At 35.1% G+C, this 27739-nt stretch overlaps 1 protein-coding gene across 2 annotated transcripts in view; it reads right to left on the bottom strand.

The window, feature by feature from the left end:
• LOC5576538 (E3 ubiquitin-protein ligase UBR3) overlaps positions 1-27739 on the bottom strand; it is a 227327-nt gene that overhangs the window by 174801 nt on the left and 24787 nt on the right. For both annotated transcript variants that reach the window (XM_021839109.1, XM_021839110.1), the window contains one exon: positions 16907-17627. In XM_021839109.1, coding sequence (XP_021694801.1) covers positions 16907-17252 — 346 coding nt within the window. In that variant the 5' untranslated portion in view covers positions 17253-17627. The remainder of the gene's footprint in view (positions 1-16906; positions 17628-27739) is intronic.

The following is a 27739-nucleotide window of genomic DNA, read 5'->3' as shown; positions in this document are numbered from 1 at the left end:
GCATTTTAAAACATTCGGCGATTTGGCCTGCGATTCAAAAAGTTTAAACAGGCTTGTAATAATTAATAATACCCCTTAGACTAACTTTCAGGACAATTTTAGTAAATTTTGTCCGGCATTTGAATGAATGCCCACCACTGTGCGTCGTCGGGGTTGGTGACAAGTTCCAACAATCCTGCCGCCGGACGACACGGCATCGACAGCTACAGAGAGAGAGAGTGAGCTTATGCGTGCCTTTCTTGTGCCAATCGGAGCCGATTCGAGTGCGGCTACCGAGCAAAAGGCCGCTGACTTTCCGGCACCAGAAGCGAGCTGAAGACGACGACGACTGGTGATGATGATGATGAGGATGAGAAACGTACCAGAGCGCAACGTTGTTCGGATCACTCACCTTAGCCGAAGAGAGGGTTCAACAGACGGAACGTGGACCCGATTGCCAACTTGCCACTGCCGTGGTGCCGTGGTGTGGTTTCTGTAATGTTTTGCTTTTGAGCTTCGTCTAGGTGCACCTCTTGCTCACTCTTGGTATTTCTGTGTCTTTCCTTGTCTCTAGGTTGCAGTATCTATTCTTGTGTTGTTCGTTGTTCTTCATCTATTGGCAGCAATGCCAGATTTTAAGAGCATTGATTCCGTAGATTTGATTTAGACCATTAACCCGTAGACCAGATTTCTTGTACTTGAACGTAGCGTATTTTTTTCATAAAATTTTGAGATTTGCTTCATTAGTTATTTTTATGAATGATGGGAAATACTAGATTTCAATATTTGAATACATTGTGTTTGATAAATAATAAATTCTGATGCGTACAGAAATTGATGATTCCAACTTCAGTACGATATGAAGACCTTAAAATTTGGAATATTCAAAACGGTACACATTCCAAAGCATATTGAAGCTCTATGGATTAGAACGAAACAATATTACAAGAATTACATAAGTATAGATTGAAGTAGAGTCGGTAGATCATTAGAACTAGAACTCCAGGATGATTTGGATGATCCAATATCCGATCTCATTTCCGCTACAAGGTTTTCGTCGTTTTCTCTGACAGTGATGTTAAACAACAAGGAGCAATAATAGGGGCCTTTCTTAGCCAAGTGGTTAGAGTCCTCGGCTACAAAGCAAAGCCATGCCGAAGGTGTCTGGGTCCGATTCCCGGTTGGTCCAGAATCTTTTCGTAATGGAAATTTCCTTGACTTCCCCGGGCATGAAATATCACGATATGCGATGGCAAAGAAAGCTCTCAGTTAATAAGCTGAGAAGCAGGCTCTGTCCCATTGAGGACGTAATGCCAAGACGAAGAAGAAGAAGAAGAACAGGAAGAGCAACAATAGTTTCCATTTGCATGGTGAAGAACTAGATAGTACTTTCTATCAATCAAAAGAAGGAGATATTTTATCATTCTCGATTAAACACCTATTGCTAAAAATCCTGAGAACAATAAGAACCGCCAATAAAATCTCGATTACTTTTTCAAATCCACGTAAGTAACTTTCATATGATTTTGGGAAAATTAATAAAAAAAAATCACAACCTTTCTTCTAAAACTGTTTTAAAATGAATCCCCTTTTTAACATTTTTTTACCGTGTACAAAGCTTAAATTTTGCATGCAATCAGCTCGCGTTAAAACTCAATGTAGTTCCTATCACTTCCCACAAAAATTGTATGACAAAATGATAAGCCGTTTCAATCAGTTACTTACGACGTTTTTGTACCAGTGTAAAATCGACTCAAGTAGTGTTTTGTTTTGATTCATGGTTAAGTCACTTTGTCTCCCATACAACAGAGCGGCGAAAGTAGCGGTAAGGTTGCGAAAGTGGAGAATCTTACTTTCGTTGTTTTGTAAATCCGGAAATTAAACGTTCCACAAGTGAAAAATCGAGTTGGTTTAGAGTGGAACGTGTAGAATTTCGTCTGCAAAACACGTAGGATTGATAAAGTAAGTTTGTTAAGCTTTCTGACTTGAGTCTGTTTTAATAAGTCTTCGAGAAATAATGAAAGATGACCGGTATGTTCTCCACCTTGAAATATATACAGTTGGAACAATTATAAATGTCAACAACTTCTCGGGGAAATGGGCTATTCGGGGAACTGGCGTTCGGGGAACAGTAGCACGACCGCTTTAAAATGATGCACGAACTTATGTAGATTATGGCCAAAATTTCTGGATGTTCAGGAGGTCTTAAAATTAATCAAAGTTAATTATACATTTCTTAATCCCTCGGTTCATTGTAATATACAGGGTGTCCATTCAAAATCAGTTTTCCAATTCCCGGATTTTTCCCGGACGTTCAATAAATAATGGTAAATCTTGTACGGTGCGCATAAAAGCTAGGTCGCAGAGCTAGGCATACCAACAACTTTAAATTTCCAATCAGTAGAGAAAATTTCCTGGAAATACAAAATTCATCAACTCTGAAGAAATAAATGCTGGCAAAATTCTTTCATTAAAACTGGTTTACATGCCATAGTTGTGGAACAAATTTCCAGAAAATAATCAGGAAGAGTTCGGGAGTAAGTTTACGATGATAAAGGAAAATTATTTAACAGAAAAATTGCAGATAAACTCCTTAACATTCTTGTGGAATTTCCGGAAGAATCGAGAATTTAAAATAGAAGAGGAAAAATACCAGTAAAAATAAATTAAAACTTAACCTTCACTCACTCGCAAGGTAGCCTTATCCTAGCCTTTTTTGTTTTCGATGAACTCGAGAAAAACTTAATGATGTATTTATTAGGCTATAATCGTGGCTATAATAATTAGAGATAATCTAGACTAGATATTTTTCCATACTTGAAGTATCCAAAACAACCATATCATCAACGCCTCTACCAGCAGCTTCAACTTTTTACCACAGAAAAATACTCAAATCGTTATAACTTCTTTGTTTTTCAATATATTTTCAACAAACATATTTAAAATCGACACAGATTTTAAAAGTAGAAGAGTTTTTTTTTTAACTTGTGAAAAAATGAAGCAAAAATATTGAAAAACGAAAAGGTTATCGCGATGTGAATGTTTTTTTTTTTTGTAAAAAAATGAAGCTGCTAGTAAAGCGTCAAGGACTAATAAATAACACTTATTTTAAACTAAGTTCAAAACAATTAGCCTATGCAACCATGTGTGTTTAAACAATGAATATTTTTATTCCAAAGCGAGTATTTGGAATAGAAATAGTCGTTCGGAGTGGTAGAAATAAAAAGGTAGGCTTGATCTACTATTGAATGCCTGGCGGATTTGCTGATTTTTTTGTACAATTTTTGAATCTATTTTTAAAAAAAAATTCTGGACAAGTTTCTTACAAATACGATAACACAAATGTTGGTTGAAAATTCAGAGTTGTTTCAGGCTTCTTAGTTGAGTTTTCTCAAAAAGGTAGGCCAAAGATCTCCCTAGATTTTTCAAGAAATTTACTTAAATAAACTCATCTGGTCTGACAGGGATTAGGCTGACATTTTAAAATAGGGTGTCGACTCAATTTTGAAAATAAAATTCCCTGACTTTCCCTGACCTTCCAGTCGTTTTCCAGAAAAGTTCTAGGCCAATCAATTGGTTAATTTGAACCGAAATTAGTACGATTCGTACAAGAAGATACATATCCGTTAATTTGCATGATATTATGGATCGTATGAATAAACTGAACAAAAGCTATTACTTTACTGAAATATATTTGTAAGATAATGTTTTTAGCGTTTATTCTAGTTGATATGTTAGAACTGAGTATTTGGTATTTAGGTGTGCTATTACGATCATCCAGAATGCTGTCTAAGTGTAAGAAATTTATCCTGAAATTTGGCTATTACTTTTTCCAGGTAAAATTCTAGCCATTGCCGAATATTTTTTTTGGAGAATTGCTTCAAGAAATTTCACATAGATTTCTCAGAAATTCCTCTTGAAATTCCTAAACATATTTTAACAGATATTTCTTCAATACTTCTCCATGTCGATTTTCCTTAGAAGCTCCTTATCTCCATTGTTTTCTAAAAATTGTTAGAGTATTTCTTTCAATCTTGAATTTCTCCAAGAATAGAATTTGGATTTTTTAGGATTATTTCAACAACACGTCTAAATTTATTTTTCAGGAATCACATAGAGTTTTTCCCAAAATGCTTTCATTTTTTTTTTAGAATATTTTCAATAATTCTTCACGATGATTAGTTACAGGTATTTTTTTGTTAATATTTTAGGAGTCCGATCTGATCCGACTTGGTTCACTAGATTTATGCTCTTGAAATTTTGAGGTGTGGCTTCGTTGTATCTTCAATTTAAGGTGATTATAAACAAAGCCAAATTTCGAATTTTCAAGCTCACAGATCTAGAAAACCTGACAACCGTTCACGTTGATAATTTGATAGGTTGGTTGCATTCTGGAATGATCAAGCGATCAAATTTTCAGTTCAGAGCGCTGTTTGGTTCTTTAGACTAGTGTAATTCGAGGTATGGCTTCGTATTATAATCATCTTGACGGAATGCATTCAGGGATTGAATTATGCGCTAATGATAAGTGTTCAGATGCTCCTGTTGAATTTGTCGTACCTTCAGCAACGGTCCGAAGAACTCCTCTAAGAATTATTTTATAAGTATCTTCAAGTAATCTCACAAAATGTCAAGAGCTTATTGAATAGGTAGATGAAAAACCGAATTTAGTACTACAGTAACGACCCGATTTTGTCAGCCGCCGATTTTGTCTACCCCCGATTTTAGCACCCTTTTTGACCCGATTTTGACGGCCTAAAATTTATATTTGTTTTAATCAGAGTAAACACGTCTCTACTGGCAATATTGGGTGCATAAAGTCAATTATGACCTTGGCCACGGCTATACAATCATCAAAAGACCGAAATTTTGAAATTTTAAATTTTCAATAATTATTCAAGGAACTGATCAATGTTACTTTGAATTACGGTTTATATAAAAAGGAAATAAAATATAATATTTATATTAACAAAATCATACAACTAAGCCCTTAAATTAAAAAAAAAACTTGAAACCTGCCGAAAATTTGTTTTCCTGATTTTAGCTCTTTTCCGATTTTGTCAACCATAAATGCAGCATGGGGCAAACAAAATCGGGACATCACTGTATACCATTTAATTCCACTAGAGTTTGTATCCTTTGACAGATACGCGTATTTCGACCTCAACTGTAAAGCCGTCTTCAGTGTCGTGTACTAGACTCGACTTCAGATTATTTCAAACAATCAGTGGCGATTCCCTAACCTCAAATCTACCTGTTGCACGATTAGAAATTCTTGAATTTCAGCAACAAATTTGCATGTAATGAGTAGAGATTTGTTGGAAAGGACGATTTCAATAATTAACTTTTAGATTTATAATCTAAATTTGCCGAAATAGTCATTTTTAGAGTCGTAGAACAGGTAGAAAGTGAGGTTACGAGTCGCCACTGCAAACAATATTCCTAAAATGTATGCTTTTCAACAATGTTCTGGAGAATTTCCTGGGTAAAAAACTGGTCATATCTATGAGACAGCTCCTGATAAAAATCCTGAAGAAAGGTGGTATTATATGAACAAACTTTTTTCAGAAACAACTTAAAAAAACAAACAAGAAATATCCTGTCTATATCCTGATATCTGAAACATCCGTATTTTCGACAAAATTTTAGTTTTTTTTTTAATTTATTTTCTCGTGCTGCAATTTTACATCAAATATAGTAAAAGTGAAACTGTCCAGAACATTAAACCGAAAAATTGTACCATCATCGGGACCACAAATCCAGAAAACCAAACATTGTTAAGAGCTGAACAATTTATCGATTGATCACCACCAGCCAGTAACATTTTTTTTTCAAATTAATTATTGTTTGATTCATCAGATTTATGCTCTTGGAATTTCGAGATCATAGGCTTTTATTCATCATCACTTAAACACGAGAATCCTTATGGGTTTTTCTCTATACTTAGTTTCACCAGTTCTACTTAGATATTTTGAGCAAACTTGTAATGATTGACATAATTTGATGGATTGGACTCCATTTTTTTCAAGATTTTGAGCGAATGCGCCAAACTAGTCATTGAGTTGATCTAGGAAACTTAACAACAAAATATGTTTAAAGCAATCCACGTCAATTTCGATGATGTTGTTCGGAGAGTACTGTTGATGCTTTTTAATTCAGAAAAATTGAAACTTGAGGATAAATACAAGCAGTAAAGTACAGTTTACTCTATTATGCATAAGAGTATTTCCTCAATGGTTAACTGCTATTTTAAAAGATTGATTACCCTTTTTATTCCATATATCGTATTGTTGACTTAGCCTGAGCAATAACTTTCCAGACAATCAACTCGTTTGATGTTGTAGTATTGATGTTTTTCCCTGACCTCAAGTGAAATTCCCTGACTTTCCCTGCCCTTCCAGATCAAAAATTTAATTCCCTGACATTCCCTGACTTTCCAGGTTTTTGTAAAACTTTATGAATATTTTTGTCACAAAACCCAGCAAATGGATTCCAGATATTCTATCAGAAATGTGTGTGCACTATTCACCTCTCCAAACACTTTAATATATGTACTGATAAAACAATGTTTTCATTAGAATATTAAAAACCAGTAAAACATCACTATTCTGCTGTTTAGATTTATGAAGCATAGCTATCAATGACTATCGTTGATTTATCAATAAATAACAAAAATAGTGACTTTATTGATCATTTCTTTGAAAAAAATGTGAATTGTTGCAAATAGTGGCGTTTTAGTGACCAGAACGAAAAAAGTGACTCGCTACCGCCTCATAAGGACTGTGTCATAGTCAAACTAACCTAATTCAGAAAAGAATTAATCAAAAATTAATTTTATAAATAATCCTAGAAATCCGCCAAACGGAACTTTTCATTAATCTGTCCAGGATTTCAGAAGATTTCTCAAGAAATAGGCCATGTATTTTTTTCGCTTGGAATTTCATTAACAACTACGAAACTACTAGAAATTTTAAGCAGAATCATTCAAGGATCTTTTCTAGAATCCACTACAAACCTTATTAGCAATCTATATATAACAATTTCAGTGATCTTTCAGAAAAATCTTTCAAGGAACTGGTCAATTATCGATTCGATTCCCGTTAGGGGCCGTCCATTAATTACGTAAGGGTTTATGGGGAGAGGGGGGGGTTTGAGATTTCTTATACGCCATACAAGTTATTTTTGATTTCCATACAAAATGTCGTACCATGGGGGGAGGGGGGTTTACAAATGCTCAAAATTGTCTTACGTAATTAATGGACCACCCCTTAGGATTCCAGCAAAGATTTCATTAAAAATTTGCCATGACATGAATCACTTAATACCCTACTACAAATGTTTAATAGATTTTAATTGTTAACTATCTTTCTACCAAACCACCAAAAGATAGTGAGGCGGCGTCCATTTATTACGTAACGCTAAAATTGGAAATTTTTAACCCCCTCCGTAACGCTTTTTGTATGATTTTTTTTAAATTGTTGTATGAGCCGCAACGCTTGAGCCTACTCCCCCCCTCCCCCTAGAACGTTACGTAATTTGTGGATACCGCCTGATAGTGAGAAGACTAGTGCACCTTCTGGGAAAAATTTCGCCAATAGTGCTTGAAATTTGAAGAAACCGATAGTCTTACGTTTGAAATACATGTTTCCCGGGATGTTTTTTAAATTTCCGGGTATTTTCCGTATTTTTCCCGGTCATTTGTGATTCCCGGGTTTTTCCCGGTTTTCCCGGATTTCCCGGATGGATGGACACCCTGAATATATCATGTATCAAGCGTAGAGTATAGTGGGGCTTTTGAAGATTTCTTGCTGAATTCTCGCTGAACTTTACTGAAGGACCTATAAAAGTGCAATACCAAAGTTTTTGGGAAGTTTTTCATCAGAAGAGGTTAATGTCGCTCTGTTATTTATTAAAGAGAAAGTAAACAGAGGTTCTCTTCTCAATGTTATATAGGTCCATTTGAAAAGTTAGCGTTAGCGTTGGCGTACTTATGGTATACTTCGTAGATACTAGCAATATTCATGTTTCTTTTTGGCATTCTGGCCCAGATAGGTCCTTTTGAAAAGTTACGCAAGATTTCAAAACTATTGTTATGACATTCATGGTGGTTCAAATGGCGATTCATTCCTAAAATTATACAATTATTATAAAACGCTACTTGAGTCAATCTTACACTGGTACAAAAACGTCGTAAGTAATTGAACAAAACGGTGTTTCATTTCAAGCTTAATTTTTTCAATACGACGTATATAGAAAAATAAACAAATCCAGATTTGCTTTGCATGTGCTCGACAAACGCATAACCTATATATTGAGTCAACAAAACTATTCCTAAAACAATTTTTTGATTTTCTGAAATAAATTTTAATGTGGGTCGGCAAACAGATGTGGAACATCATCAGTATTCGGTTCTAGGCAATATTTATCACAATTTTTTTTTTCTGTCGGGTGTGGGATCACTCCATTTGTTAGGACTATTGTGATATACCCTATTACTCTATGTACACAATGTTTTCCAGTAGCAAATGTGCCTACGGAATACTTTGCGCATTTGACTGAACTTTGAACCATCTGCCATTGATGGGCAGAAGTCCAAATGTTAGTCCTCCATCTACTTTTCAACTCACGGCTCCGTTTGGTGCTCCTGCTAGTCGAGTCAAAATTGGAAATATTAGAAAACCAATATTAATAGTTGTAGTTGAACATAGCAACTGACGAATCAACTAACTTTATCATTTTTTTATGGGAAACTACAAACTGACGTATGTGCAACTTCAAAACAAATATCGGCGTATCTGATGTTACGCATGTGCAAAACAAACTGTAAAACCGACGCATCAAGCATGTTATAATCAAGGTATGATATTGACGAATCATAGTGTATGTGATAATCACAGAGCCAAAGGTTTGTTTGACAATTTTATAAATTTTTCAATATAAATCAATCAATTTTTCAATCTAAGTCTAAACAAAACGTCGTTTAAAAAATTATACTTCAATTCTACAAAAATTTCACCAGAGATCACAATAAAGATTTTTTTAAGGATTTCTCCAAGAAAATTTCCGAAAATTCCACTTTTTTTTCAAGGTTTCTCTAGGAATATCTGTAGGAATTTTTCTAGTTATTCATCAGATATTCGTTTAGTGTTACTACCTCTTGAAATTCCCTCAGGGATGTTGGCATGAATTTGTCAAAAGATTCCAGATTTGTCTTCAGGCAATATTCCAGTGACCCCTCCAAAAATTCTTCCATGATTTCCACTAGAGAATCCTCTAAATATTTCCCCAGAAAATACTCCAGGAGTTCCACGGGGGATTTTTTCAGTTATTTAGTATAGGATTCCTCCAGGCATTCCTTCAGAATTTCTTTCAGAGATTTGCTCAGCGATACTGCTTAGATGTCCTACAAGTTATTTTTCCTATGATGCTTCATGTAAACTTTCCTCCTTGGATTTATATCAGGGTTATTCTGGGGATTACACTATAAATGTCTTCGTAAAAAAATCTTACAGGGAGTCCAGGAATTTCTTCAGGAGTTCCTTCAGAAATTCCTCGATAAATACTAGTTTGAAGTTCTCATTGACTTTTTCCTAAAATTTCTTCTAAATTCCTTAAAGTATTTTTACCCTTTACGTATTTGAACCCAAATATCAATATAGAGAGATTCAAAAATGCAAATTTGAGTGTTGTAACTTTTAATTCCACCGTAATCGCGTATCTTTTGATCATTATTTGCTGAGATTCTTCCAGAGTTTCTAATAGGAATTCGTCTAGGAATTACCCCAAAGATGCCCCTAGAAATTTCGCCAGGGCTTCTGTAAAGAGTTCATATCAGAATTCTGCCAACAATTACCTCTTAGATTCCTTCAGGGATCCCTCCAGCGATTCCCACAAAAAATCCTTCAGGATTTTATAAGGGGTTGCTCCATTTAGGATGTCTTCAAAAAAATAAGTATCCAGGAATTTTCCCAGGGTTTTATACAACTAATTCTTCTTGGATTCCCTCAGAGATTCCTTCAAGTGTTTCTTCAGAGATTCCTTCCGCAATTCCCCTTGAGGTTGCTTCAAGAATTCCTCAAGAAATTCTTCCGGGCATGCACCCGAAAATTCCTCTAGACATTACTCTAGAGTTTCTTTCTATAATTTTTAAGGGATTCTAAGAGGAATTCTAACAGTAATTTCTCTTGAATTCTTCCGAATTCCGTCCTTCGATTAGGTAATTTTTCAAGGGATTCATACAGAAGTTCTTCAGAGCTTTTCCTAGTTAACATAAATTTATTCAGAAATGATCCCCTGAAACTATATTCTGCGGTTATTCTTATTGATATTAAATGCTTTTTTTTTTGCTGAATCTTCTGCTCTGCTATTTTTATTTTATTTGTCTTAAATCGACAGGGCTGGTAGCAAAAAGAGGTGTAGAAAAAATTTGTTTTAGTGACCATATTTGAGAAACAAGTGACTAAATAGTGACTTCCGATTCTCGGAAAAGTGACTTGAAAATCCAAATGTGATTAGTTTTATTTCAGTTCTACTACACTATTTTACGATGAAGAAGGGAATATCCAATATGATCTACTATAGGTAGAAGATGTAGTTGAGTACCAAATTTAGATTTTTTTATCGTACTTCAAAAATTTCAAGATATTGCCAAAAAAAATTTTAAACAGAAAAGTTGGCATTTATGGAAATAATCCAGTTTTTAGTCGATTGCCAACCTTTTCAAAGTTTTATAAAAATGCTTTGAATAAAATCACCGTTTGTGTCTTTTATATTACCAAAGTATTTTATTTTGTAATGCAAATTTTGAAAAGAATTTGGTATACTCGTGAAATCAAAATTTTTCTCATTTCACATTTCGATTTAAACTCCCAAAAAATGACATCATAAAACCGCTAAAATTGAATTCATTGTAAAATGTGTAGATCCCATTTTTTTTTCATTACTTCAAGTCGATAAGAATTATTAGCGTATAGATCAAGTTGGATCAAATACAATATTCACAGGAGGATACTTTCTATTAGTGTAACTAGATCAAGATTACGGAAAATGTAATACTCCTCCGTAATCAATATTTCAAACTAAAAATGATGATATAAGATAGAATATGATTCTTAAGACCAATGTATCATAGACGCGTCCTTTGAACGCCGAGTTGTGGAATCAAGCCTGAGTGAAATTGAAATTTACCATCAGTAAGTTCAATGGGAGGTACATTTGGCTGAAAAGGCATTTAGCATAAAGACGATAAGCTTAATAGGCCGTTTATCTGAGTTATGCTTTCAAGGTAGTAGCACAAAACTTCTAATATTTTAATCAAAATTACCAGGACACTTTCATGATTCACTTGGTATTAGGGGTTATAGTCAGTCGAATTGCCTTAAACTACGTAATTAAAAATATGTTAGTACCGCGCATATACTTGTCAATTATAAACTCCGTAGCTTTCTAAAAACCTCCAGTCGAAGTGAATCAAAAGTGTCAAGAAGAGGATTTGACTCCCCACATTTCTTTGAAGAAACCATGCATGATTTCAAGATATAAAAATTCTTTTTATTTTCAAAAAGAATACTAAACATTTGAATCTTTAGTTTTACAACAATGAACTAACACCATACTAATAATAACTAAGATACTATTACGAATTACGTAGATCGTGACATGGAGTTAAATTTAAATTTAACCTAAATTGAAGTAAGGCCGATTTTTAATTTTCTCTCGAAAATTTAGCTCGAAATAGTAGAAAAAAGTGACTTTTTGACAAAAAAAGTGACTTTAGTTGAAACGGCTTCAAAAAAGAGACTGGTTTAAAAAAAGTGACCATGTCACTAAAAAGTGACTCGCTACCAGTCTTGTAAATCAAGTTCATTTAGTGATTCTTTTACAGACTTTCTAGAGAATGCTACCTATAATTCATTCTGGATTTTTTCAAGAATAACATCAGAAAATATTCCCGAGATTCCACAAGAAATTGTCCCAAAAATATTTCCCCCAAAATAGTCGTTCAGGATTTCTTTAGGATTTTAATAAGGAATTCCTCTAAGTATGCACAACAATTCCTCCTGAAATTTCCTATGGAAAACTTCTCCAGGGAATTGTCAAAAAAAATTCCAGAAATTATTGGAAAAATTCCTGAAGAAATCCGGGACGTATTCCTACTGTGAAAAAAAAATAGAATGGACTCCCTGAAAAAAAATTATGTAGAAATAGTCAGAGTAACAACCGGAATAATTGCTGTACTATTTGCTAGTGTGAAACCCTTAACTCCTCTTTCAGCAGCTTCATTTTCACAAGTTCTCAAAAAGCTTTTCTAGTTAAAGAATCCGTGCCGATATTGATCATTGGGAATCTAGTTTTGAATATATTCTGATGTTCCTTGGGAGACCGACATTCTACTATAAAATGTTTTTGGCGGCCATTTTGTATTACAGGTCGGACTCGATTATCCGGAGTATCGATTTTTTTTCACTCCGGATAATCGAGTCTTCCGGATAATCTTGTTGTTGTTGTTTGAGAGAGGGACTTTAACCCGAAGGTCATATTTCCGGATAATCGAATCACTAAGAAAAAAAAATTGAAATCTTTGACAAAAGAACTTGAAAATTGTCTTTTTTTTTGTTATTTTATTTATAGGATGCGCGGTGGCGTAGCCAGAAATTTTTTCTAGGAACAGTAGGGGTCTTTGCAGGAAAAAAAATTTTTGAACAGCATACACAAAAAATCATTTTTTTCAAACCCCTCCTTTTCTTAAATAAGTTCTAAATTGCAAAACCATTCATATTGTATATTGAAATACCAAATTATCTCAGATTTATGCATAAAAATTGAAAAATAAGAACATCAAAAACAAATTCCGGATAATCGAATCCCGGATAATCGAGTCCCCGGATAATCGAGTCTCCGGGTAATCGAGTCCGACCTGTACCACAATTTATCAAAAAATAAAAATAAAATAAAGTGTGGACTATACAATGCCAGGTAATAAGGAGCTACCCAGAAAAAAACATAAAAATCGGTTCAGTATTCTTGGAGATATCTAAAAATTACGATATGATGTTTTTGAAGTTTTAAATCTTAGTTTGGCCAGCGTGGTACCAGAACCATAAATGCTCATTACTCTAAGACAGCTGCACCAAATGGCTTTATTTTTTCACAACATACTCTCATGAATCTAATGTTGCGAAAAGTGAATATCTGAATACGATAAAATGTATGTAGCTAGAGATTTGACTTGTGCCATGGCTACGCGTCGGTTCCCCAAGGAATTTCGGAATAGTTTCGGATTCAGGAGACCAATGATCAATATCACAGATTCTAAAACTGGAAGATTTTTCGGAAAATTTGTGGAAAAATGGTGCAAAAATATCGAGAAACATGAAAGTTACCTCGTTTTCGATATTTTATTTGCGGTACAAAAATGAAGCTGCTATTAGAGGGATTAATGAACTGTTGTGAAATCTAAGGAGATTTTACATTAGAAATTATTCGTGAGCTGCAATTATTCGTTTTTCGTGGATGAAATTATGGAAAAAAAACCTAGATAAATGCTGAAAATGAAGATTCTAAAGGAACTTCATAAGGAATTCCTGGTCGAATTAATTGAGTAACTTCCGGAAGAGTTCTTAATAGAACTGGTAATGGATTTTTTGAGCATTTCCCATGCGAAACTGTGGATGTGTTATTTACGGAATGAGAAAGAAATGTCTTCTCTTTTTGTATTCCGTTGATTTCCTTCCTGTAGACCTGGCATCGCTGTCTACTGGTGGTGCTCAATCTATTTCCACTCTTTTCTTCCTTTTCATGCCTTAGCGTACTCATTAATCAGTGCCGAGAGACTTTGCTGGTATGCTGTTGTGTGCAGTTTTAGCTCATATTGCCTGACTCTATTCGCTTATCGAACCCATTCGTGTTTGCCATTATTATTGTTATTAGGAGGCCTTAATGGTTTCGCCAACACCTTCCATCCCGCTTTGGCCCAGTCTAGGCTTATAGCCACGGAGGAAGGTGCGCAGTGCAGTCAACGATCGAAAACGCCAATGAACTTTTGTCGGAATACCTTGCTTGGCGCAAGAGACTCGGCTGTAACCTTTCATTCCGCCGCCGCCGCCCGAGAGATCTAATTACCACAGCTGAGAGACGGTCCGGATTGATCGCTTTGAATGAAATCAATGGTGGTGGGTCATTTGGCATAAAGTCGTTTGGCATAAAGCCGTTTGGCATAAAGTCGTTTGGCATAATGGTCATTTGGCATAAAGTCGTTTGGCATAATGGTCTTTTGGCATAATAGTCGTTTGGCATAATGAGTCTGAAACTAAGAATTTTTCAAGATGACAATCGTTTTTACGTTTCTATGAGCCAGTTCACAAAGCTTGTCAAATGACAGGAGACCTGGGAGTAAGGTTTATCTTTTCAATCATCGTCATCAGTTTTCGCCTTTTTATATGAAATAAGGTTAACAAAGAGGTAGCCGGTTCAATAACTAGGTGTAATGGTGCAGTAACGAACATTTTAGGACCTCTTTTTCGTCATTTTTTAATATCTCCGTTTGGTAAGATGAGGCGTTGTTAAAAATCACGCTGTATTTTATCAAAACAAAACCCTAGGTCTCCTGTCAATTGACGCCACAGCCGTTCCGAAATGGCTCGTAAAATGACTTATTGAATCTTTCTGTTGACATCAGGCTTGTTTTGGAGTTTTTTGACACAAAATGACACTTTATTTAACAATCATATGCTCCTGAATAAACTAAAGCATATTAGGAAAGTTATTGCCAATAGTATTTTATTTTTTATCCAGAAGTTACCCTTCTTCCAAATATTCATTCTTCTTTTGAGTTTCGCTATTGGAATATTTTTTTGCACTGTAGATTTTGATATATTTATCACAAATTTACGTTCTATTTTTTTTCTAAATGTGATGTAACCATAATTATAGGTATAAAAACTGTTGATTTAAAATTTAAATAGATTCCACTTTTTTTATACATAGGCTGTTCTTCGGAGCTATATTTTTGAAATATTTTATTGTTTGCAACTGACAAAAGGGCGGCATTCGATAACATTGATCTGCTCAAGTTATCAGCGAAAAGATACATCGATTACTGCAGTTACTTCGATGGGTTATGCTACTTTTCCCCGAATGTCGTTTCCCCGAACTCCAGTTCCCCGAATACCAGTTCCCCGTATATAAGTTTTTAGCACTCATAATTGTCGTAATTTTATACATTTCAGGGTGGTGAACGAACTGGCCATCTGATATGCACCCTTCTTTATTTAATTGGCGGTTCTTTTGAGTTTTACCGTTCTCAGCATTTTTGCCAACATGTGTATAGCCGAGAATGACAGAATATCTCCTTCTTTTGCTTGTCTATAGTTCATTCTCTTTCACTATCCAGCCACTGAAGATTATTATAGCACCTATTTGAACTGCACCACTTTTCGGAGAATTCGGTCATTCGGGGAAATGGCATTCGGGGAATAAGGTCATTCGAGGAACTGGCATTCGGGGAACCGATATTCGGAGAAAAGTAGCATAATCACTTCGATGATTCTGAGCACAATTTTTGATGTCCCTTGGTTTTATTATGCCGCAATATTTTTTGGCGTCAAATCTTCTATTGGTTTAATCATATATTTTGCCATCTTTTAAAAATTGGCTGTTCTTTATATTTATACTGCTTTAAATTTTATTATTAAGTAAAGCTTAATAACCATTTTTATATTTTGCTGTTTTATCAATTCTCGCAAGACGTGCTGTTATAACCTGTAAATATTGAACATATTTTTTTGCAACCGCATGATCTTCTTTCGAGATATACTGAAAAAATATTGTCTCAATCACAAATTTTCCCTTCTTTCGATAATAGACGGTGTTTTTGATGTACACTTCCATAATAAAATTTATATTGAATCGTTGAAAAGTTTTGCCGCAAATATTTTCATTTAAAAATGTTTTGTTTATTTGAGTTATGCTGTGAGAAGATTTTTTGTGTGTTATAAGCGGTTTCTTCACCACCACTTAGGCCCTAAACCTGGTTTAATCGTATGGGTAAACGTGGTTTACGGCTTAAGCGAAGGTGAAGAAATCGGCCCTTAGAGTATTAAATATTTTAAACGAAAAATAATCTGCTCTCGTATATAGGCTATTTTTGCATTATGCTTCAGTAATAGGTCTTTGGATTAGAGCTTTTAATATTTTGCAAATAAATTTTCTCTTCTTTTATCAAATAATCTTCATCAAGTTTTACTCCTAACTGGGACAGAGCTTGATATGCAGTGAAATATTCTATGAGCGTTCCTTTTATCAATAACTGCGAACTTTTTTTTTTACAATTTACTATTTTCAAATATGTATATCGCAACAAGCTCAAAGATACTCTATGTTCTGGGATGTAGAGAAAATGTTATTCCGAAAAGATCTTCCACCATACCCGTCACGAGGTTTATTTAGTAATGCTCTCTAATGTTACAACATTTTTTTAGATTCATAGCTTGGAAAATCTCTGAACGAACACCACGCTTGTTCAAAACCTACCAAAAATGTTTGTAATGGGCTCGATGGTGTTGATCTCGGTAAAAGCTTAAAAAATGCTGATATTCATTCTAAGTTAATCATTATGCCAAACGGCCATTATGCCAAATGACCATTATGCCAAACGGCCATTATGCCAAACGACCATTATGCCAAACGACTTTATGCCAAACGACCTTATGCCAAACGACTTTATGCCAAACGGGGTACAATCAAATCAATTGCCCTCCGTGTGCACGCGGCGGCGGGAGTCATCCAACTCCTGACATTGCCGGTCAATTGGAATATTGACCCCCGCCAGAAGCGGAATACAGATCACCTTTACCCAGAACTGTTTTGAAATTCAATCGCGTCGATCAGACGACATTTTCTTCCCCTCTGAATATTCAGATTCACTCACCTATGGATGCAAACTCTCCCGGTGTCCGGCCACCGGCAATCAACCACTTGCACCACTCGATGCTGTCCGCGTCGGCAATGGGCCGAATCGGCGACAGGAACTCATCCAGCAGCAATTCCAGGGCTTCCGATTGGCCGGTGACGGCCAGTTCCCGCTGCACGTGAGCCGACGCCAACTTTTTTCCCTTTTCTTTGAGACGCTCCAGAGATATGGGACTGCTACTACCGGAACTGCTTCCGGCCTGATCCCCCGAGGATGATGGTCTTCGACCACCTCCTCCACTTCCACTACCACTGCCACCACTGGTGCGTCTCGACGCATTCATCGAAAGAAAAAACTGTTCCATTTCCTTTTTTCTTCACGTATCAAATTATATCGCTTTCAGGGAGAGAGCGTTTGAAACTTAACTTCGTTTTTTTTTTCTTCTTTTTTTCACACTGACTTCGTATCAATTTCTGCCAATTTGCAGAAAGCGTCACCTTGCGCAGCACTTTGATAATTCACACTGACAAACCAATTGACACAGGTCACTACCGAGGACAAATTTAGCTTCGAATCGAGCAGGGAGCTTCTTCAATTGCACTGGATTGATGGCTACCGGTGGCAAAGACCGGTAGGCCGGGGCGATCAAATTTCTTCACTTTTCGCATGGTGTAACTTCTGAGGATCACTGAATAAACTGATCTGCACAGGCACTGATCGATGACGGTTGAAGGGAAATCTGGAATTGAGATAGGAAAGAAACATTATTTATTATAGATTTGGAAAATATTCACAAAATAATACGTTATTTTTGGATTCACGCCAAACATGGTGCTTTCATGATAAACTTTTATATATTAAATAAAAAAGATTCACAACATGTCTTAATGTAGGAATTAACACCGTACTGATGAAACTTTGCTTTCAGCATCATTCAGGTGTTCGTAGTAGTGCTGCTTCCACCTTTCAGCAGCTCCATGTTCATTTGTTCAGTTAGGGGTCTATTTTGTAAATCGAACAGATTCATGTGACTCGTCTGAGCTCATTGTCGATCAAAGTAAGCATGCATATTTCAGATGTCACCCGTCGACTCCCATAGTAATCCAGTCACATAGAGTGACAACTGTCGATAAATTCGAGTGACAGAGCCAAGTCGAGCGAAATTTTTGGTCGACAGTGACTCTAGTCGAGTCGTATTTGATCGACTCGACTTATAAATGAATAGGATATAAAAATAAAAGATATTCATATGATAACAGAAGTTGATCCAATGAATAAATCTAAAGACAGGACTGGTAGTAGGTCTCTATTTTAATTTAAGTCTCTAAAAAGTCTCTACTTTTAATGGAAGGTCTCTAAAGTGCTTATATTAAATGGTCTTCAAAGTCGTTTTTCCTCATTATGCTTGCATTGAATCGTGATGCAAATTTGTAAGGCTCCAAAGAAACCATAAGAGAAAATAACGAGTTCAAATTTTTCTTCTTCGAAATTGGCTCCAGGAAATCTTTGAGAACTCTGAAGCTACTACCTCCAGTAATTTCCTTAGATATTACTTTGTTTTTTTTTTTTCAAAATAAATCCTAGATTTTCCTTTGAATATATTTCACAAATTTCATCCGAATTCTTCAGTTGTTCCAAAGATTTCTACAGAATTTCTTCTTTCTTACGTTTATTACAGAGTGTTTGAAAAAATAGCTTGATGTTATCGTCGAGAAATCCTGCTAGAATACCTCCGCCTGTTTATGTGGATTCTTTCGAGAGTTCATCAACGTTTCCTCCCAGAAATTCTAAATTTCATGAGGGACAAATCTATTTTTCTTTTCTAGAATTTTTCCAGCATTCCAAATATTACTCCTGCAGTTTAACCAAATATTTCTTAAAAATTCTCAGGCAATCTTCAAAAGTTTATTCAAATTTTCACACCAGTTTATGCTACAGCAACTTTTTTCGAGAAATCTTCTTAGAAAATTCCGCGGAATACTATTCCGAGATTCAATTGATTTTTTTACGATTGTCTTAGCAAATTATCCAGGAAATCTTCTAAAAATGTCTTAAGAGTCCTGGAGTTATTTCAGAGATCCTTGTTCATTAAGGGTAATTTTAAAACTTACCCAAGTTTTATCAGAGGTTACTTTATGATTTTCTTTAAAAATACCTCAAGGATTTATTTTACAAAATATTTACTTGGCATTTCCATGTAGACTTTAAAAAAAAAAAACATCCAGACTGACTTGAGCAAATCTCAAACAATAACTGGAAGAATTTCTGTAGAAAATTTATAAGCAATCTTCAAAGCACTTACTGAAGGTATCTTTGGATAAATACCTGTTTAAAATTTTATATAAATCCTAAAAGACAGTTTTAAAGAAAATACTTAGAAATTTCTGGAGAAGTTATTGATCGAATTTTCGAAAACATTTTGACCGGGAATCTTGGAGGATGTCCCAGGGAAAACGATGGATGTATAAAATCTTGTAGGACTTTCTTGAAAAATGTCTCAAACAATTCTTGGAGAAATTCATATGATTTCTGGATCAATCGTTGAAATAATTCCATTTCTGTGGTTCTGCCTTGGGAAATCCAGGTTGAATTCTTGAGGCACCCTAAACAAAATTCTTGGAGATTTTTTTTAAGAAAATATGTGGAGAAATTCATTGAAAAATAATCACTAAATGAACTCCTTTGTAAATTTCCGGAGTAATTATCTGAACATTCGGGCAAACACCGGAACAATTTCTGATGAAAAACAAACACATAATGTAATACTTGTTGTAATGGCACGAGAGATTCTCAAAAAATAGTCTTAGATCATAGAGAAATGTTTGCTCTAATGCATTGAAGAATCATACTTTTATCTCCTGGCACCTACACTACCCGTCATAAATACGGACTCACTGAAATAAGTATTGCAACACTCAGCTGAATAATGAATCACCCCCAAAAAGTTTAGCATCACCTCAAAACAGGTAATTTCACATTGCTATATCTCGAGATCCTTACGACTTGCAAAGAAGCGATCTTCAGCAAAGTTGTTCAGGGGTTGAAGGACATCCGGAAAGCGATCAGTTTAGTCCGCGATTTTGCCGCTAGGTGGCGCTAGTGAGCATGTAAAACTGAGCATTTTGAACTAGTTCTAGCTTGCGATCCACAAGAGATAGGAAGTTCGAGTCTTCGGTAAGTAAAGAACAGAAATAAAGTAAATGACATCCAAATATCAAATATTTTGGTTCCTTATTTTGCCACTAGGTTGCACTAGTACGCATATTTAATTAAATATATGAAACAAATTCTATCTTTCGAGCCAGATGAGATAGGAAGTTTGAGTCTTCGGCAAAGTTGTTCGGAAAGTCAAGGGCATCCAGGAAACAGTTTACTCTGGAGGGATGACTGTACCTAGACATTATGAATTTGATAAGATAGAATGCTGTTCAGAAATCCTTCGACATTTGGAAGTTGAAGTGATTAGGGATGGAATCATATTAAATTAAAGTGATTCAGGTGTGATCAAATGTATATTCAAGTGTATCATATCTGATTCATATTCTAGTGATTCTGGTATGACTTACTCCATGTGCGAGTGACTCAGTCAGGACTCATATTCATCATATTCAAATTATTCAAGTCAGAATATCTTCATGGTTCAAGTTTGATTGACTTCATATCCAAGTGATTGATGTCTTATTCTCTTTATATTCATGTCTTTCGGGTTTGATTCACTCTACATTCGACTCTCCATAACTCGATATTCAAGGGACCGTCGACTTATAGAATTATTGAGTTATAGAATATACCAACGCAAAATATCCCAAAATCCAAGAAACAAATTTCTGTATTTCCAATACATATGAGATTACTTTTGTAAGAAAGCAATAATATTTTGTTGATATTATTTTACAAACAATTATTTGGAAACTTTTTGCGAAATGTTCGAAAAATCCCATTTTTTTCCTTACGTTTTTTTTATTTTAATGCTTTAAACATTTATTACAACTTGCAAGTATTTATTCACTTCCAGACAAGAATTAGTCCAAGTTTCCCTGAATAAGAAGGATTTTAAAATGGATATCGAGTTATGGAGGGAAATTTTCCTCTCACGTGACATCGACTAATGGAGATATCGAGTTATAGAAATATCGACTTATGAAGAGCACGATATATGGTAATTTGAAGGGACCGAAAAATCCAACGAGTTATAGAGTATATCGAGTTATAGAATATCAAGTTGTGGAGAGTCGACTGTATATTCAAGAAATTCAGGTTTGACTTGAATATGGAGTAAACAAAAATCATGTCAAATTCACTCCATGTTCAAGTGACTCAGGATTGATTCATTTTATATTCAATAGATTCAAGTTTAGTTCTCTCCATACCCGCAAGTGTTTCACGTCAGATTCACTTTATTATTAAGTTATTCAGAATTGATTCATATCATTTTCAAGTGATTCAGTTTGTTCCATATCCTAGTTATTCTTATCTGTATCACTCATATTCGACTGGTTTAGGTTTGATTCATTGATGTTCAAATGATTTCAAGTGATTCACTTCATTTTCAAATGTTTCAAGTTTGATTCACTTTATGTACAAGTGATTCAGGTCTGATTGATTTCATATTCAAGAGATTTAGGATTTATTTCCAGTGATTTATGTTTGATTCGCTTCATATCCAAATGATTCATGTCGGATTCGCTCCATATTCAAGTGATTCAGGTTTGATTCGCTTTATATTCAAGTGCTGCAGGTCTGAAGCACTTCATATTCACCTATTTCAAGTACGAATTACTTGATATTCAAGTAGTTCAGGTTTGATTCATCTAGAATTTTCCACTTTTACAGGTATTCTTGATGTTCAAGCAGGTTAGGGCTTGTTCACTTCATTTTCAAGTGATTCATGCTTGAATCACATTATGTACGTTTTTCAGATTTGATTAGTTCAATATCCAATTGATTGATGTTTGATTTTTAAAGTAAATTTAAGACATTCAGGTCTCATTCACTTTACATTCAAGTGTTTCAGGTGAGAATCACTTCATGTGATTCATGTCTGATTCACTTCATAGTCAAGTGTTTAAGGTAATATTCACTTCATACACAAGTAATTTAGGACCGATTACATTCATGTTCAATTTATTCAGATATGATTCGCTTTATATCCAAATGATTCATGTCATGTGACACTTCATTTTTGAATGCATGCTCACTAGCGCCACCAAGCGGTAAAATCGCGAACTAAACTGTTCCCTTTCCAGATGTCCTTGAACCCCTGAGCAACTTTGCCGAAGACCCGAACTTTCTATCTCTTATGGATCACAAGCTAGAACTAGTTCAAAATGCTCAATTTTACATGCTCACTAGCGCCACCTAGCGGCAAAATCGCGAACTAAACTGATCGCTTTCCGGATGTCCTTCAACCCCTGAACAACTTTACTGAAGATCGCTTCTTTGTAAGTCGTAAGGATCTCGAGATATAGCAATGTCTCATTTTTCTGGTAGGAGTTCTTTAATTTCCTATTTTAAAAGTACTCAGTCGCCACCATCCTGGTAAAGACAAAAAGCTATGTTAATCTTGGGGTAACGACTGGCATAAATGTGAGTGTTAGAACCAAAGAGGTGTCAGTGACAAAAACATAGTTTTGATAAAATCTACAGAAGAGACTTAAATTTTCAGCAATTTTTCATTTTACACAAATTGTATGGGAGTAAATAAAAGACAATTCAGTCTTCTAAGAATTATTTATTTTTTCTGTTGAGCAGAAAAACCACTTGAAAATATCGTTAGATTGCTTGGAAACAGTAGAATGTACACAACTCAAAACCGACCAAAATTTCACTTTCACCACGTTTTCGTTTGAACCCCTAAAATATGGTGAAATTTTCAATCCAGAGTAAATTTTTCTCTTAACTTCACTGTGCACAAAATATCTGCTAACGCTTGTCCTACCCATGGTTTCGAACGTGGACGCGCCTCTGCAATTGATTGATTTCAAAGTTTCGATTACAGCACTACGAAATCGTTTTGGAGTATTTTGTAGAAACTGACTGTTTAGGTTTGTGCTATGTATAGTAGGTTCATGCCATCCTTTTATTGTTCCTTAAGGCAACATTATGTCAGGACAGGAATTACACGCACCAGTTCCCGTATATAAGTAAATCACACTAGATTGTCACATATAGCATATAGCTTTGAACGCTTTGAACCTTTTTTTTACAAAATCAGAGAAAATAGAAACCTTCCAAAAGCATTTTGTTTAACGAATAGCTGACCCCAGCACGAAGCTGTATTCTACCACAAACGTCAGCTTTTAAGGTGCCTTCCATCACGACTTGCAGTCTGCTGCGGCGAAGCCCTCGTTCAGCCAAAAGCTATCCCATCGAGGAATTATCCGCACTTGAAGTACAACCAGTCTAGCACAACGAAGCGGCCAGCCGTTGCGCTTCATTGTGTGCCGGTCGGTCGATACCAACACCATACCAGTCCCAGACTATGAATATGTATACCTATCGTCATAGAAGCCCATTAGTCGATAGCATTGATATCGCACTTGAAGCGATGACGACTTTACCGGGATTTCAAGGCGAGATCACTCGCACGTTTATTGTTCTAGCACCGACCGACGGAATAGGAAATCAAACTTGCGCTGCTGCTGCTGCTGCTCCACATTCGATCGATGACCGACGCGGTGGGGCTCGTGTGGACCTTCTCCGAAGTCGGAGCTATTTTTCACGGAATTCACCGCGCGACCGGGTCCGAAAGAAGAAGAGCTCCGAAAAAAAGGTGTTTATCAGGGTGGACCATAATGATCTAAGTTTCTGTGAAAGTTTGAGCGGAACCCGTCAACCTTATCACGGTAAACAATCAGCACGTTCGATTGATGGGATTGAACTCCAATCACCATGATTTGACGAGTTCATACTTTGGATAGGCAAAGTACTACTGTTTCTAGCACTTGGGTTGAACATCATATATATGACAGCTCACTGTAAAAGCATAAAGAGTTCGATTCAACCGCTTCTAACAGATGCGAGTTGGTATCGAGGTAAGGTTCAAGATTTGCACTCCGAGGATGAAAGTTCAAATCTGGGTCAGACGAAAACGTTTAATTTACTTTTCTTTCATTTTAAGACCTTTTAACCAATGTTGAATTAAAGAACCGTTCCTTTGACATTATCAAGATTGAATAGTAGTGCAAATCCAAGAGAAGAATAATAAGTTACAAAAGTTAGTAATTATATGCAGTTTCCAATACAAAATGCGCAATTTCGGGAACCTGCATCTCTACCTCTACTGACCTTAACTAATGGTGATTATGTTTTATTCGAAACAATTTTTACCCCGATACTGTCCTCACATTAAATTGAAAACTCTCGATTACTCTATTTGATCAACCCATTGGAAATCATCGAAAATTAACGAAACTTTTTGAAAATGTAGACGAAATTTCAGCTAATTTGTAGTTTGTCATTCAAATCTTAGCTAAATTGGACCACTAAAAGCTAAGATACAGAGCAAACCTGGGCATTTTGTAAGAGAAACAGCATTTGGATACTAACCCTTGTCACTGACTGTATATGGAGAGGAATATCGCGTAACTTTTCAAAAGAACCTATCTAACATTGAGACGATCTCTTTATTTACTTTATATCGCTAGCCAAGGATATTGTCTATCGATCTATAGTGAAAAACTTCCCGAAATCTGTAGTGTTGCACTGTTATAAACGAAACAGAACGAGAGAGGAGAGAATTTCCCATTGTTACATAGGACCTGTTTGTGAAGTTGAGCGAGAAGTATTCTAACTAAATTTTTGACCATACGGTGCACTGTAGTCGAAATTATTTCGTTAGTGTCTTGAAGACTCTCCTATCAATAGAAACAGAAACTGCAACTAAACGGAAGACTTTTCGTTAAGAAACAAAAAAATATATACCTAGGGAAACCTAAATTTTGTTTTTTCCAAAAGGTTATTTTTAAAAGTGCTCCGAAACGAAAAACAGGGACCAAAAAGAGATTACAGTAATGACCCAATTTTAGCATCCTTTTTTGCCCGATTGTGACAGCCTAAAATTTATATTCATTTAAATCAGACTGGCAATATTGGCTGCATAAAGTCAATTACAGGGCTGTTACAAAAACTTCAAAATTTCATCCGCGAAAATCGCGACTACCAAAACTCGATCCGCGTCTGGAGGTGGCAATCCGCGTCAAAATATAACATTTTCTAAAATTTTAAATTAGGACACCTGTAGGTGAATTCCGGCACATGTTTTCTTCGAAGAGAAGAAATTTTCTCTCATAACTGACCAGCAAGAAAATTTTCTTTTCTTTTCTTTATATCTTTATTTGAGTGTATTTTAACGCACGAGGGCTAGTTCTACACTTAGAAAATTTTCTTTTCTTCGAAGAAAATACGCGCCTACTGGACCAATGGTTATGGAAGTATCAGTATTTCAAATTACAAACAATAGGTCACAACGAATATTTTCGATAAAAACGCCATTTGCTATTTTCCGTCCAAAAGAATGCTTCTAATCCAGTCGATTCGCGAAATTTCTGCTTATCATCTGACCAAATGTTATAGTAAAAATTAAGTTTTCTCAAGGATTTAAATTCTTTGCCACAGTAGTTACTGTCAAGTTGCTGGTTCAATTAATGTTTCAATGTGTTTTATTGTGTTGAAATAAAAAAAAAAATCTTGAAGATGTTCTGCATGCATAATTTGAAAGAATTCTATTGCTGCTACGAGGGAAAAAATTAAATCTATATTTGAATCAAATATTTTGTTTAAAACACAATACCTCAAGGAATTTCATGTACAAAAATGATTATATTTGTTGAAATCTTTTGCTTAACATAAAAAGATCAACGAGTCCCATATTTGAGACTTATCATTATTTTGTTATATATTTTTTTGTTTTCAGGTGATTCATAATTGGTAGCGAAAACTTAATTGAAATTTCAATCGTTGACCATGGTACGCCATGCAAAAAGTCAAAGTTTTCAAAATGTTATAAAGAATTTATCACATTTTCAATTTTCTCAGGTAACAAACCCTAATGGTTTTGTAGCAAATTTTAAGAATCTCAGAAACGTGATCAATTCATACATTTGGTAGAAGTTATGTGACGAATCAAAATGTTATCGTAAATAAGAAACTTCAGCTGGTTAAGATAAGATCGAGAAAGCCATATCAGGTAATCATGGAGATGAACCCAATAGGGTAACGACTGTTTATTTTGTTCTCAAACGCTAACAGTTGGCGCCAGCGGCAAAAAATACAGACAACAACCTTTCGAACATTCAGTTTCTCTCACCGGCCACCGAGCGGCGACACTGATGTTTGTATTCCGCTCACTGATCGCGCTACGCTGGATTCTCAAATTTCTCAAACTTTCAACACAAGCGCATGGAAGAATGGTAGTCGGAGAACTGTCAAAACGTATGGAAAATAATTAAAATCGTAAATTGCTTGCAATTAGGAAACTGAATCAAAAAAGTAGTGATTAGAAATCAAGTGTAAACTGAATACATAACTTTTTGTGTTTAGTTCATCTTCCGTGGTGCTTTCTTTGCTTCAGGATATCGTTTTTACTACCATTGAAAAAGAGCCATCTATTGCCTTTTCAGTTTTGAATATCGCCCTATTCATGTATTTAGTCGAACCAAGCATTATTTTAATTTTCACAATTGTTTAGAAAATCCATTTTGTTAGTTTTGAAAAATAATGTTGGTCTTTTCGTAATTTAGAAGCATTTTTTTTTTTCATTTCACCGTACCACATTTGCTCGAAAGCCAAGTACATTAATTTTAATGTTATAAGAATGAGAATATCATAAATCTTTCCATTAGAGCATGTGAGGCATTGAAACGGAAAAACAGCAAGAAGCAAGAAGAAAACTTTTTTAATTCAATACATAACATGACCATCGGAAAAAGATCAAGATGACTTTCTATAAATAAAGAGTTTTGTACATTCAATTCAAAGTTACTGGTGATAACTTGCATGTGACTAATTATTAAACTTATGTTGTCAAATAGTAAATCCCAGTTCAAATTTTCGCTTGTCTAACTTCATATTAGATCGCCAAAAGCTTGAAAACATTTGACTGGTATTGACCAAAACGTTAAACATTCATTCGATACCTCTGAAATAATGTTAGTTTTAAATAGTCTGTTCAAAATATTCAAAAACACAATAAAAAAATCCCATTTTCTATTTTTGTTCATTTTTCTAAAATATTTGGGTTTAAAAATACTGAACCCAAAACTTTCTTGAATTACAGTAGAATTTTCAAAACAATCGTAACAAATTTTTGCCTTCACAACAACTCAATTTTTAACTTAGAATTAGAATGTATGAAAAACTGTATATTCCTAAACAAGCCAGTCTACGTCTTTAAAATATTAAGAATAAGACAAATATATCTCTACAGTTTCAAGCTTCCAAATGACTGTATGAAATTGTAAATAAAATAAAAATTTGATGACACCACTACAATATGACCTAACTATCTGCACTTTCAATATATTGGGGTATTTGCACAAAACTTCACGCGGGCTTCCCCTGAGGGAACGACGTACCGCACTTTTTCCACACTGTTTACTTAATTCTTATGAAAAAATAGCATTGCGGTGTTTCCTCAAGTGTGGCGCGTCGTTCCCTTAGAGGAAGGCCACGTGAAATTTTGCAAGTGCTTTATAGGACCGCCGCACGGCGTTTACTATCCAAGGAATCTGACAATACACAATCACAATTAACAAAAGATACAAACTTCATATCTTGCAAAGATATTGAAAGAAACTTTGCAATTTGTGTATAATTGAAAATACGTTATTCAAAACTTGACAATTAAATGTG

The sequence above is a fragment of the Aedes aegypti genome, chromosome 1, assembly GCF_002204515.2.
Source record: "Aedes aegypti strain LVP_AGWG chromosome 1, AaegL5.0 Primary Assembly, whole genome shotgun sequence".
Classification (NCBI taxonomy): domain Eukaryota; kingdom Metazoa; phylum Arthropoda; class Insecta; order Diptera; family Culicidae; genus Aedes; species Aedes aegypti.
Note: the sequence above shows the minus strand (reverse complement) of the source record. Positions and strands in the feature narration are given on the sequence as shown.